At 44.8% G+C, this 13,243-nt stretch overlaps 2 protein-coding genes across 7 annotated transcripts; both read left to right on the top strand.

Annotated features, from left to right (window-relative positions):
- The first annotated feature begins 1,377 nt into the window (after positions 1-1,377).
- Positions 1,378-2,616, top strand: LOC136545810 (glycine-rich cell wall structural protein-like). Its single transcript, XM_066537786.1, has one exon. The coding sequence runs from the start codon at positions 1,520-1,522 to the stop codon at positions 2,378-2,380; it is 861 nt and encodes a 286-aa protein (XP_066393883.1). The 5' UTR covers positions 1,378-1,519; the 3' UTR covers positions 2,381-2,616.
- A 2,650-nt stretch (positions 2,617-5,266) lies between these two features.
- On the top strand, positions 5,267-12,641 carry LOC136545809 (KH domain-containing protein HEN4-like). Of its 6 annotated transcripts, XM_066537785.1 has the most exons (8): positions 5,267-5,887; positions 7,045-7,105; positions 7,214-7,467; positions 7,685-7,954; positions 8,560-8,838; positions 10,735-10,868; positions 11,243-11,354; positions 11,645-12,080. In XM_066537785.1, the coding sequence occupies exons 1-8, from the start codon at positions 5,300-5,302 to the stop codon at positions 11,801-11,803; spliced, it is 1,857 nt and encodes a 618-aa protein (XP_066393882.1). In that variant the 5' UTR covers positions 5,267-5,299; the 3' UTR covers positions 11,804-12,080. The 6 variants fall into 6 exon arrangements, 3 of the variants coding, with proteins under 3 accessions (XP_066393882.1, XP_066393881.1, XP_066393880.1); XM_066537784.1 differs by lacking the exon at positions 11,645-12,080 and adding an exon at positions 12,113-12,641 and having other exon boundaries at positions 7,045-7,467; XM_066537783.1 differs by having other exon boundaries at positions 7,045-7,467; positions 11,645-12,079.
- The last annotated feature ends 602 nt before the right edge of the window (positions 12,642-13,243 follow it).

Below are 13,243 nucleotides of genomic sequence, written 5' to 3'. Positions count from 1 at the left end.
GCTATTTACGGCACGCATGCATCGTCGTCGTCTCAAATTAAATTTGACAGATCTCACTATCTCAGGCCAATTTACGATGCATGTACGGTACGTATAGGGCTGTAAAAAGAACACTCGCGAGTGCCCGGCCGAACTGTCCTGGGTGATCGAGGCTCATTAACCCACACCAGCACAGCACATGATGCACGCCACGGCCACTGTCGTGCTGATCCCCTGACCGCTGTACCAGCCGTCCAGCCTTCATCTGTGACCAAAGGCACCCGGCCGGCATGTAACGTGCAACACGTACGCATTCATACATGCATGGCTGTACTAGATCGATACGATAGTACGTACGGCTCGATCATGCATATCTATCCATGGCGCGGCCAGCACTCGATCTGCACTCATTTCCTCTCATCAGGCAGCTAGCTAACACCAACCCGGGTGCCCTCGCCCGGCTGCCAAACTTGGGCATCGCCATGCGCCAACGCAAAAGGCCCAGGATCGACCAGCAATAACCACATGTACACCAGAAATGTATTTTAATAACCACATGTACACCAGAAATGTATTTATTTCCGTTTTATTTAGTATACCATCTGGTGGTGCTAGAACCAAAAAAAAAAACACGCAACTGTGTACGCAGTCTGAAAATTCCCTCGCTCGTGCTCTGCCAATGGGGTCACACACGGAGACAGTCCTCCTGACAGTGCAAATCGAGGTGAACATTCTTCTGATATCCTTTGTTTTTTTTAAGGCCTTGTTTAGATCGTCTCCAAATTCCAAGTTTTTTCACTCTCTCTCCATCACATCAATTTTTAGCCACTTGCATGGAGCATTAAATGTAGGTAAAAAAATAACTAATTGCACAGTTTAGTTCGAAATCACGAGATGAATCTTTTGAGCTTAGTTGGTCCACGATTGGACAATATTTACTAAATAAAACGAAAGTGCTACTATTTATCGGTTTGAAATTTTTTACAATATAAACATGGCCTTAGTAACGAAAAGAAAAATGATCACGAAATGCGGTGGAATGGAAAGCGGGCGCCTACGATCTCTCCGTCCATCGCTTCGGGGAACGGATGTGTGCAGGCAGGCACATGCACGAGTCGCCGACGGCCGAACACGCCAATGGCGGCGAACCCGTGATGGTTTTTTCTTCTCCATCCATCTCCATCTGCCACTTTGTCTGCTGCACCATTGCAGTAACCCTCTTTACTCCTCCCCTCATCCAGTCATCCATCCACCCACCAGCTGCACCCTCGCTCCTTTATTGCGCCAGCGCCAGCGCCAGGGCCACCGCCATGCATGGCCACCGTCCTCCCCCACCACATGGCCAGTCCAGTGCACAGATAGCCATCACTGCAGTTCCTCTCTCAAGCTGCACTGCACAGTTCCTCTCTCAAGCTGCACTGCACTGCAGTCAGCCGGTCACGGCTATATAAGCCGCTGAGCTGCGCGGCCACTGCACCGCGGCCTCAAGCAGCATCTTTCTGCACAAGTACAGGCACCTAGCTAGCTAGCTATAGCAGCCATGGGGAGCAAGGGGGTGGTGGCGCTCGCGCTGCTGCTCTGTCTGAGCAGCGCGGCCGTGGGCGCGTGGGCTCGCCCGGTCGCCACCAAGGACAAGGACGCTGCCGCTGCCGACGAGAAGTTCCTGTGGCTCAAGAAGCACTTCGGCAAGGGTGCCGGCTTGGGAGGCGGCTACGGCGGGGGAGGCGGCTATGGTGGAGGCGGTGGGTATGGCGGAGGAGGTGGCGCTGGGCTGGGTGGCGGGATCGGCCACGGCATCGGCGGCGGGTTCGGAAAAGGTGGCGGCCTTGGTGGAGGGTACGGGAAAGGTGGAGGCCTTGGAGGTGGCATCGGCCATGGTCTTGGTGGTGGCTACGGTAAGGGTGGAGGCCTTGGTGGCGGGATCGGCCATGGCATTGGCGGAGGGTACGGCAAGGGTGGTGGCCTTGGAGGAGGGATCGGGCACGGCATCGGTGGAGGCTACGGGAAGGGCGGCGGCCTCGGCGGAGGCATTGGCCATGGCGTGGGCGGTGGCTACGGAAAGGGTGGTGGCCTTGGCGGTGGATACGGCAAGGGTGGCGGACTCGGCGGCGGCATCGGTGGAGGCTATGGCAAAGGCGGCGGCCTTGGCGGTGGAATTGGGCATGGCATGGGTGGTGGCTTTGGCAAGGGTGGTGGTCTTGGCTCCGGCGGTGGCTACGGTGGCGGCTTTGGCAGCGGCGGTGGATATGGTGGCGGCACTGGCGGTGGCTCCGGCGGTGGTTTTGGCAGCGGCGGTGGATATGGTGGCGGCGCTGGCGGTGGCTCCGGCGCTGGTTTTGGCAACGGCGGCGGGTTCGGCGGCGGTGGTGACGGTGGCATCGGCATCGATGGTCACCACTGATAGTCTGATAATACTTCAGCAGCAATGCATGCATTTCCTGCAGTTCTATGATGGTGGGTGACAGGTTGTGAAAGTTTGCAGTTCCGGCGGGTTGTTGGTTGTGTGTCCTTTGGTTTGGAGACATTTGTTCGTGCTTTGTACCTTGGCCTAATTTGTGTGATGGTGTTATCAATCACAATAGTATGTACCTACTCGATCCATGTAATATGAAGTTAAAATCTCGTTTGAATTTTGAATGATGCGTACGTCCTCATGAGCCATGAGGCCGTCCCCAACGCTCCACCACGTCCTGTAGCCTGAAGTGACACGTCCTCACTTGTTAAGTCCATCTCATGCACAATGATAGCCTCGTAGTCCATCAGAGTCCTGCAGAAGCGTCTACAACTTCGTCTAACAAAAAGCTCAAGCACCCGTTAGGGCACCCGCAACCGTAAGAGTCGGTTATCAGCTCTGAGCCAACCTCTTTAATATTATTAACTTTTAGTAATAACTTATAATATGATTAGGTCCACGTAATACACTCATATATTCTTAGAATGTTTATATGAAACTAGCTTTTAATCGAGAGGTAGGTTCTCTCTCTCTCCCGCTGGAATACGAAGAAAATGCTTAGAAACCATTGCGGGTGTCGTTGGGGCGAGCGTTGGCCAGTTACGGTCTCGCGCACCATTTTGACAGGACTACAGCAACCGCAGACTGAGAAGAAAAAAGCAGCAGAGTAGAGAGAGGAAAGCTGCAAAGTTTCATGCACGGTGATGTCCAAAATAAAATAGCCTGTACTGTGAAACTGTTTGCCTTAACCTCTCCTCACCCACATGGACTATGTCTTTTAGTTAAGGGGGTGTTTGGTTCCTACATGAAAATTTTAGTCCCTGTCCCATCGGATGTTTGACACATGCATGAAGTATTAAATATAGACGAAAAAAATAACTAATTGCACAGATTGTGACTAATTTGCGAGACGAATTTTTAAGCCTAATTAGTCCATGATTTGACAATGTGGTGCTACAGTAAATATGTGCTAATGGCGGATTAATTAGGCTTAATAAATTCGTCTCATAAATTAGTCTCCGTCTATGTGATTAGTTTTATAATTAACTTATATTTAGTTCTCCTAAATAGCATCCGAACATTCGATGTGACATGAACTAAAATTTAGTCCATAGAACAAGCACCCCTAGGCTAACAAAACTGCTGGCGGGCTGCCCTGAGGACGCTGTGTGAATTGAGGCAGCGATCTCGGACAGTAAAGTTGTACTATATATATCAGGCTGTCAGTTTCCTGCAAGAGTTAGGTCCTGTTTAGATGCGAAAAGTTTTAGCTTTTGGCTCTCGTAACACTTTTGTTTGTATTTGGTAAAAATTGTTCAATTATGGACTATTTAGACTTAAAAGATTCGTCTCGTCAATTACGGACAAACTGTGCAATTAGTTATTCTTTTTATCTACATTTAATGCTCCATGCATGTGCCGCAAGATTTGATGTGACGGGAAATCTAGAAAATTTTTAGATTTTGGCCTAAACGGGGCCTTGACAACGCTGTAGTACTATTCGTGTATTTTTCCCCCACTTTTTTCCGTACTACTAGTAGTACTTGTATTCTTCTTGCAAGGACTTGCATTGTGTTCAGTTTGTATCAAACTGACAGACGGGCACAACTTGAGCGGTTTGGAGTGCCTTGCATATTTTCTCCCCAAGTAAAGGCACAACATGAGCGTCAGCTCTGAATCTGAGCAGGAGAAACTGCGTTCTACAATTTTTCACAAATTTTAAAAAAAATCATTACTTCCTTTATCATTAATTGCTATCTACTCCGTACGCATATCTTGTTCACTCGAACACAGCTCGAAGGTGGAGCCTGATCAAGCACTGGGCTCACCAATAGGAGGAGGTGGAGCCTGCTCGCCACCAGAATCTTGAGCACTTCTCACAGTCACAGGGCCTGTTCGATCGAGAATTATTTACTGCTGGCTGATTTGGTGTATGAAAAAAACACTATTCTAGTTTATAATTTACGATCGTATACGAGCAAACGAACAGGCCAAGCCAGTCCTCTTCTTCTCTGTTTGCCTCCTTACATGGCTGGCTTCTCCTGCGCCTACCTGCTCGGTGATGCCTGGCAGCGGTGGTTCGTGGCACTGAATACTGCACGCTCGTGACTGTTTTCGAGTTTTAGAAACTAAGCAAAAATAGAGCTCACTAATCATTTTATCACTTGGTATTAATTTACTAATATATTTTTGAAAGTTGTTGAGATACCAAACGTAGTCTATTCGTGTGTAAACAGTAAACTCGTGTTGATTCTTATCCATTTAGATATATACGGGTAAAAATATGATCCAATCCTCATTTATAATGGATCAAATACACGTCGGATATCAGGTGTCGGGCCCGTTGCCATCCTTAGGACAAACAGAGGCCTGGTTTAGATTGAAAAAAATTTCAAACCGATGAATAGTAGCACTTTCGTCTTATTTAGTAAATATTGTCCAATCGTGGACCAACTAAGTTCAAAAGATTCATCTCGTGATTTCCAACTAAACTGTGCAATTAATTATTTTTTTATCTACATTTAATACTCCATACAAACGACTAAAAATTGATGTGATGGAGAGAGAGTGAAAAAACTTGGAATTTTGAGGGTATCTAAACAAGGCCAGAAGCCGTGTACCAGCTGGGCCCTTGGAGGAGAGGCCTGGAACGAAGAAGTGTCGGGCCGTCCGGGCCTCCCTCCAGTCTCCGATTCTCCATGGCCCACAACATCAACAAGAAGACAAAAAGCGCAAAAGCTCGCGCCACGAAATCCCCAGACTACCCCTGAAAACCCGCACCAAAACGGCAAAACCCCACCTGCTTCTCCCCCGCTCCGCTCTCCTTCACTTTCTCCTCGGCGAAAACCCCACAACCACCGACCAGAGATGGCCGCGGCGAAACCCCAACCCCAACCCCAATTCTCGCCGCACGCCGCCTCCCCCGCGCCCGACGCCGGACCCGCCGACGCCGATGCCGATGCCGGTTTCGCCGCCTTCCGTGTCCTCCTGCCCCCGTCCTTCTCCGACGCCGACACCATGCGCCTCTACGCCGCCGTCAACCCGTTGCGCCGCCGCACCGCCGCGCTGCAGGTCCGCGTCGAGCCCCTCGACCCGGCCTCCGCGGGCGGCCGCGTCGTCGCCTCCGTACTCGGCCCCGCCGCCCCCGTCCGCCGCGTCGAGGCCTCCTCCTCGTCCGCGGAGCCCCTCGCGCTCTCGCCCGCGCAGGAGGCGCTGGTCGCCGTGATCGATACCCAGGGGGCGCTCTACTGCGCCGACGAGGAGGAGGCTCGCTGCAAGGCCCCGCCCGGGCGCGTCACGTGCCTGCTCCTGGTCGATGCCGACCGGCTCGAGGCGTCGGCCGGGAGAGGCGTCATGGAGGGGATCGCGCTGGAGGCCGGCGCCGACGTGCGCGTCGCGATGTGGGAGGAGGGCTCCCTGCCGCCGCGAGGGCAGCCGCCTGAGGAGGTCGTCGAGGTATACTAGCCATTTTCTCTTCTACGATTCTATTAAGCTGGTGGTTGTACAACGTGCTACACTTGATACTTCCAAATTGTTATTGTGCACTGTGCATTGCAAATCCTCCCTTTTTGTTTTCTTTGGGAGATGTGCAGATTACGATTACATACTGTACGTGAACTCACGCGTTAGGACTAGTGCCGTGTCATGGAAAAATGATTGAGCGTCTTTGTTTACATGGAGAGGGGAGTCCTAACTATAATAATAATGACAACAACATAGAAAGGTGCAACTTGTTTAAAGGCGCAACTTGCTCTTTGCTGCCGTATCAGCAGGTATAGTTGTTTGTTGCTATGCAGCAGAATTATCTTTATGGATGATTCACACAAGCTTGCACAATGTGAAGTCCAAGGAGCTCATTTCGCACACAGAGGTAGTGTGCATACAGGCACGGAGCCAGCGGTGGGGCTAGGGGGGCTCCAGCCCCCCCTACCGCTCGCGAGCAAGCGAAGCCCCGTAGAGCCGCCGTCTGAAATTTCAGCTGTAGATGTACAGGTAGGAGGGGCTGAGATTTGCTGAACCTCTTTTCTTGCTAATTGCCGTTGTTTAGCCTCTCCTAAATTTTTTTCTAGCTTCGTCGCTGTGTGCATAGAAGCTAACAACACTCTTCAGCTTCTTTTGGATTTGGCATGCTGTGCACTTTTTCCAGTGTGATATTATTTCGTTGAACTTGATCCATTTTGTTCTTATCGCTGCATTTTAGTTATGTATTCTTTCAGTAGTGTATTCTTACCATCTGGAGTTAACAACATGAGTCCATTTCTGTATTTGTTTCCATGTTGGTAGAAAAAGTATGAGTAACTAATAGGCTAGGTCTATAGTATCTAGGGCAATGAATCACATAGATAACAAAACTTTGTTCTTGTATCACCTAAAACACTGTAGCATGAATAATCCAGTTGGTTTCTGATTCTTTTGCTGCAAAACGAACCTATGCGTAAAATGGCTTGCTAAATTATCAGGGACTCCCATTGAACTTTTTGTTTGAAAGGTCCTGTTCTGTGGAGTTTTAATTAGATCATATGAAACTCAGAAAAATGCTTAATTACCAAGAAAGTTTATTGCTGTGATTTGCTACTCAACAGTTTCAGTTGGTGTTTCTTATTATTTTTCAGATAACTGGAGATCGAACAGCTGTAAGGAAAGCTCTAGTTGCTTTGTCTAGCTGTCTTCAAGGTGACCTTCCAATCGGTAACTCAACAAATTACGTTAAGAAAGAAGGTTCAATACTCCCATGGGCATCTTCAGAAGTGCCTAGGCCTAATATGGGAACTTCGTGCTCAGAGGCATCCACAGAGTTTGCACAAGGCAGTGTCGCTAAGGCTCATTGTCCAGAAGGTAATACAGGATACGTTCAAAGTAAAACTCTTCAGCAAGTTTCATTCAGACTTCTCCTGCCTACCTATCTTGCTGGAGGTTTGATTGGCAAGAGGGGCTTGATTATCAAAGGCATCGAAGATGAAACTGGTGCTTGTATTGATGTTGGTGCACCTGTCACTGGTTGCAAGGAGCGTGTAATAACAATTTGTGCCCTAGAGGTTTGAACTTGAACACTAAAAGCTCCTTTTCCCATTGCTATTCTCTCTTTTAGAGCCCATGTTTAACTGTTTGTTTGATAAGATAACAATTTTCACAATGGTTAAGTGGCTGTTCTACATCTCTCTATGAATCTAGAAACTTTGTTTGTATTATGCTTTTTGTGAATCATATTGTACATCTCATTCATTTTATATATTTGATTTCTGTTCCTTGTAGAGCCCAGACTCGGAATATCATATAGTGCAAAGTGCACTACTTCTTATATATGACAGAATGATGGAGATAGAAAGCAATATTCACTCATCATTTGAGAAGGCATCTAAATTCTCGGCCAGAGCCCTTGTGCTCAAAAACCAGTTTGAATGTTTAGTTGGTTTAGGTGGTTCTATAATCAAGGAAATGGTGAATACAACAGGAGCAAGAATTCAGATATTGGATGATACAGATGTTCCAGCTTGTGCCTCTAACTTTGAACTAGTTCTACAGGCAAGCATATCTTTTGACACAAAAGCATTACAATAAGCTGTTTGTTAGTACTTGGCTCTTCTGTGCCATGTAATTCATTCAATTATGAACAAATAGTAGCCATTGTTAACGAACTCAACCTTCTGATTCTCTATTATGCGCGTTTAGTATTTCTAGCACATAGTTTGCAAATGAAATGCTAATAACATGTTTCAAAATTCTATAAGTATTTCTCATTGGTTTATTGTTCTTTTTCTAGTGATTACTCTGTGTTTCTTGAAATTTTGCCTGTAATCTCTAATGTTTTTTTTATTTGCATTAGTAGTTAACAAATGGTTTGGAAGTCACGATTTGTTTCTTATAATGAATATGATGTATAAATAAACTTATTTGGACAACCAGATTTCAATAACAGCATCAGTGCAGTAGTTCTTGACTGGTGATGGTGTTTCTGTTTGATTTGTTGAAGATATGAGTATTCCATGAATTCTTGGTTCATCGCTTTTCTCTGTTTTCACCTTTTCGTACTCTCAACTATCGATGTAGGCTGATTTATGATTCTTCTGTTCTCCTGCCATATGTTGGACAGCTTTGTAATCGTTGAGGTTTATCTTTGTGCCCTACAGATCACTGGGGAGCTAATGAATATAAGGAATGCTTTATCCCTTGTTTGCTGGAAACTTCGTAATCATATTTTCTCCAACGAAACAGACTACAACAATTCTCATATTTCCTCTTCAGAAATTGCTGCATCAAATGCAACCAACCAGGCAAATATTTATTCAACAAGCCAATATTCAATGGACAATGCCCATAAGGTTGATCATGGACCCTCTCTCAGTTATGGAGTGGACTCTGTGGAAAAGTCTTTCAGTGCCTTAGAGCTCAGTTCTTCAGAAATTCAGGTTATCTCGTAGAACTTTATTCTATGCTTATTTATATTTGCACCATGTTTGGTGGCTGGTGGGATAGGATTTCCAAGGAGGTTGCTGTTGTTTTGCGGAAGGGGGTCAATTCCCTCGTGATCTTGGGTGCCTGGACTTTGTGGATCCACCGCAATGAGTATGTCTTTGATGGTGCTTCTTCTAGTGTGGCTCGTGCATTGATGCTAGCTGTAGAGGAGTTACACTTTTGGGATTTGGCCGGGGCACAAGGTATTACTCACCTCCTTGCCCTAGTGCCTCTTGAAGGTTGATTTGTTGGTATTAGGGGTTGTGGTCGGTCTATGTGTTTTAATTTTGCGGCGTGCATGTTTAGGAACCTAAGTGTGTTGGAGGTGCATGTAGGGTATTGTAAGGGTTTGTACCCCTTTTTTATTCTTAATAATAATGATACACAACTCTCATGCGTGTTTGAGAAAAAAAAATATTTGCACCATATTGAGAGTTCTCTTACTTTCCGATATGCTGCATTCAATATACTCCCTCCAGTCTTATACATGACGTTACAACAGCCAAATTAGTGCAATTTGTGACTGGAGGAAGTATGTATGGATGGAATGATTAAAATTAATGAGAGTATAGAGATGAGGGGTTGTTAAGTTTCTTGTTTGGTTCGTGAAGCTTGGGAGTTCAGGTGTGAAGGGATTGAAAGTTAGAGGGTCCAATTCCTACCATTTTAAACCCATAGGAAGGCTGGTAAGTGTTAGGGAATTGCTATTTAAACAGAGATGAATAAATCTCAGCCCTTCATGACAACTCTACAATTTCCCATCTCTTTGGTGAAACAAGGCTTAAGATTAGAAATCAACATCCCATGGCTCGTTCCACTATGACTCATGTTCCCCATACTGGTTCTTTGGCAACTATTGAGAACAGTATTTGGTGTTATGAGCGGGAGTTTGAAGAGGGATTTAGAATTGGAAAATTGATTTGTCCATTTTTGTAATGATAGGTGGGAAAGTCTAGGGAATTGATATCAGACAGCAAGATAGGTTGGTGTTAGTTATGATGAAGTACGGATGGTCGGGATTTATTTATCTTCCACAGAAAAGTAATGTCTGATGCTTCTATTAGCTTTTTCTTTATCCCCTCTTAGCTATGCACACACATGTATGTATATCTGCCCATTTGGGAATTGAGTGGAATCTGGGCCACACTTTGACAGCATCACTGTAGCTGTAGTTATGATCCTTACTAACAGACAAATAAATATTTTTGAAACTAACAGACAAATAAATATTGAACATAATACTTTTTCCTCATATTTTAGCCATTCAGTTGCATGATAAATCTTCATTTCTTTCATATTAGTTCTCTTCCTCCTAGCAACCTGACTGTTTTGTTATTTCTTAAATGAAGCTAATTCAGTGTGAACTCAGCTGATGGCACTCAATAAGCCGAGTTAAAAACCTAATTGACCTGGTCAAGATCAAGTCTGTGAAATGGTGACTGTTTCAAATAGTTATGGAGTTGGTAGCTTTAGTTCTGATGAAATAGTGGAAAGGTGCGTTTGGGTGAATATTTTATGGCATATTCATTTACAGGTGTCACAATGCAAAATGCATGAACACAAGGCATGTGGAAAGTAGTAACTTGTGTGATCTGTCAGCTGCAATGCACTTTTAGTTTCTTTTTCCTTTTCAAAATAATTATTATTTGTTTCTGATGAAGACATTTGAAAATTTCGCGCTGTTATGCATGAAGCTTTAAGCCTTCTTTCTTCAACACTAATAGAGCTCACCTTTCACTTGGCCAGCTTATACTCACCATATGAGCTATTTCTAATTTTGTACTGCTGCTCCAGCTATGTTCTAATATGCACTTATTTTGTGGCACTACTGAATAAATATTTGATAGCAGAAACCTGATAATGGGGATGGTGTCAGGATCAACAATTCAGATAGTGGGATTCAGAACCCCACTGAGTGGAATGACATTGTAACCAATAACTTAAATCATGGAATTATTTTTTCAGAGGAAAACAATCTTGTGAGGTAATAGTCTTATCTGTATTTGTTGTTTGATCTCTGCTTCCACACTAGCATGATGTTCCCTCTAGAATTTGATAGCTGTGACGAATTATGATTACTTTACTGTATTGGAGTGCATTGCCTTGTTAGTTGTTATTAACTTTGTATCTGCTGCATTATCTCCAGCATATTAAAGTTTATACCAATATCAATCTCTGCCATTCTTGTTTATGTCCTTGTAACCTCAAAGTATTTCTTTATTAGTTATTTGTTACTTAGAACAAAATGTACAGTGAGTCTGTGCCGTACCACCGCTTTTCACATTTCATCAACATGGGCGAGTTGACTCTTATTTTGGACTGCCAGTAAATTTTAGTAACTTGTGCTTCGGGTTGCAGGGGAGTTGACCATGCTGCGATAACAAGAATCACATATGAGACTGCTGTTTCTGGGAGCATCCTAACTCTTGTCTATGGAGATAATGGAAGCAACCTGGCCAAGCTTACAGAGGTCTCGCTGTCCAGCTACTTAACCTTACATGCTTCAATGCTTGTTAAGATTACACTATGCTTTAACTCAGAATTTACATTAACTCTTCATCTATATTTTTGAATTTTATGACTTGAGTTTCTTAGATGATGGAATACAAAAGCCCAACCTCCATGAGTTAACAAAATAAAATGATTTTCAGGATGAACACACAATAGTTGCTTTGTAGGGCCTCTTGTTTGTACTAATATCTAGGGGCAGGCGTTTGCCTCTCCTATGCATTTTTTTTCTCTTATTGAAATGACATGCAGCTCTCCGGGACCGTTCAAGAGAAAAAAGGGATGAATACACAATACAAAATTCAGAGATTTGTATTTGGACCTGACCTTGATCATGGTTACATTCTTTTAAAAAGGAAAGTAATGCCCCACTTCATAAAAAATTACCAGTTTTTTGCTTCCATCTGTTGAGACACAAGATGCATTGGGCCCTCGGTTTGCAAAATTTGATCCATGAATAGGAAACTAGCTAACTGTTGTTACTAACAGTTCACAGCTGCTCGCTTCAAAATATGGTTGCTATTTTAGTCTATTCAATCTGTATACTATTTCTTTCATTTCTGTGCCACCTGTTCCATTATCAGATTATGGATTCTTATTTTCGCCCTTGAAGTTATGACACCACTGAATTCTGTACTGGATATAGTGTACATGTAGGACTACCATCTTAGATCATTATTTTATGTCTTCCATAACATTATATTTTTCATGTGAATTCAGGTATCTGGTGCTGACATTGCCGTCTACAATCCACCTTCCGAGGGCAACGAAGCTATGATCGTGGTATCTGGACCACCGGATCAGGCACAATCAGCTCAGCGCCTGCTCGTCGAGTTGATCCTACAGGGACAATGATGAACGGTCACCGCGGCACCTTCATGAGTGCCTGCATTTCTGCTTAGTACGGCAGATAATGTTGGCGTGAAATAGTAGTTCATGATGCAAACTTGCAGGGTCAGAGGTATACAACGATGGCTGACGTGCAGACTGTTAGTTGGGCGACTGAATGTTATGCTTCGAACTGCGTGGGGAGTATGGAGTTTGGACCATTGGATTAATCCGTTGTGTACCTTTATCTGTATGTACGGCACCGTGCTAGTACTTATCGTGCGCCCTATGTCCATTGCGTGCAGCTAATTTTGAAGCACTTGCAGGACCGATCGATGCAGCTAGTGATAACATAAACAGCTGTCGATTAGGTGCTTGAAGTAATCTCATTAAATCCAATTTGAATCCTTATTCGAGGTTCGAATTACACATGTCGGGGGTTTAATTTTCACAGCAAACTTGCATGCCATTTTGTCCCAGAAGTGCCAAACCTAAACATTATCACATCCAGCAAGTAGTTCGCGTGATGTGACGTGGCTTCGGTGATAACAATGTTATTATACCATTGGCCTGCATCTGAGTTCTGATCACCCACGACCAGAAGCGCATGGATACATCAGATGATCAGAATACATGGTAGGCCAAGGAAAGAAAGGGAAATCGGTGTAACAAAATCCAGGGAGGATCTTTCACCTTTTTTTTTTGAACGAGAAACATGAGGGGTTTACACCCCTACTGTAATTTTATTGAAGATAAAAAAGAACCAGGGTCCCTTCATGTGCATCCAGCAGAGTACAGGTCCCGCATCATTGTGAGAACATCAATCCCAACTTCTATTTCCCTTTTTATTTTTGGTCAACTGTGTTTGGTATCCTTGCCGGGTACTGTGTCGCCCCGTTCGGTTTCCTAGCAAGAGTGCATCGAAACCAGTGTTTTCCAGATTCTACTTGCCTTGCTCGGCGAGCAAATTTCGCTCTCCTGTCCGGTGAGGTGAGGTTAGGCTCGCCTTGCCCGGTGAGGCCA

This window comes from Miscanthus floridulus, chromosome 3 (assembly GCF_019320115.1).
Source record: "Miscanthus floridulus cultivar M001 chromosome 3, ASM1932011v1, whole genome shotgun sequence".
NCBI classification, from domain to species: Eukaryota; Viridiplantae; Streptophyta; class Magnoliopsida; order Poales; family Poaceae; genus Miscanthus; species Miscanthus floridulus.
The sequence above is the reverse complement of the archived record's forward strand: the minus strand, read 5'-3'. Positions and strand labels throughout refer to the sequence as shown.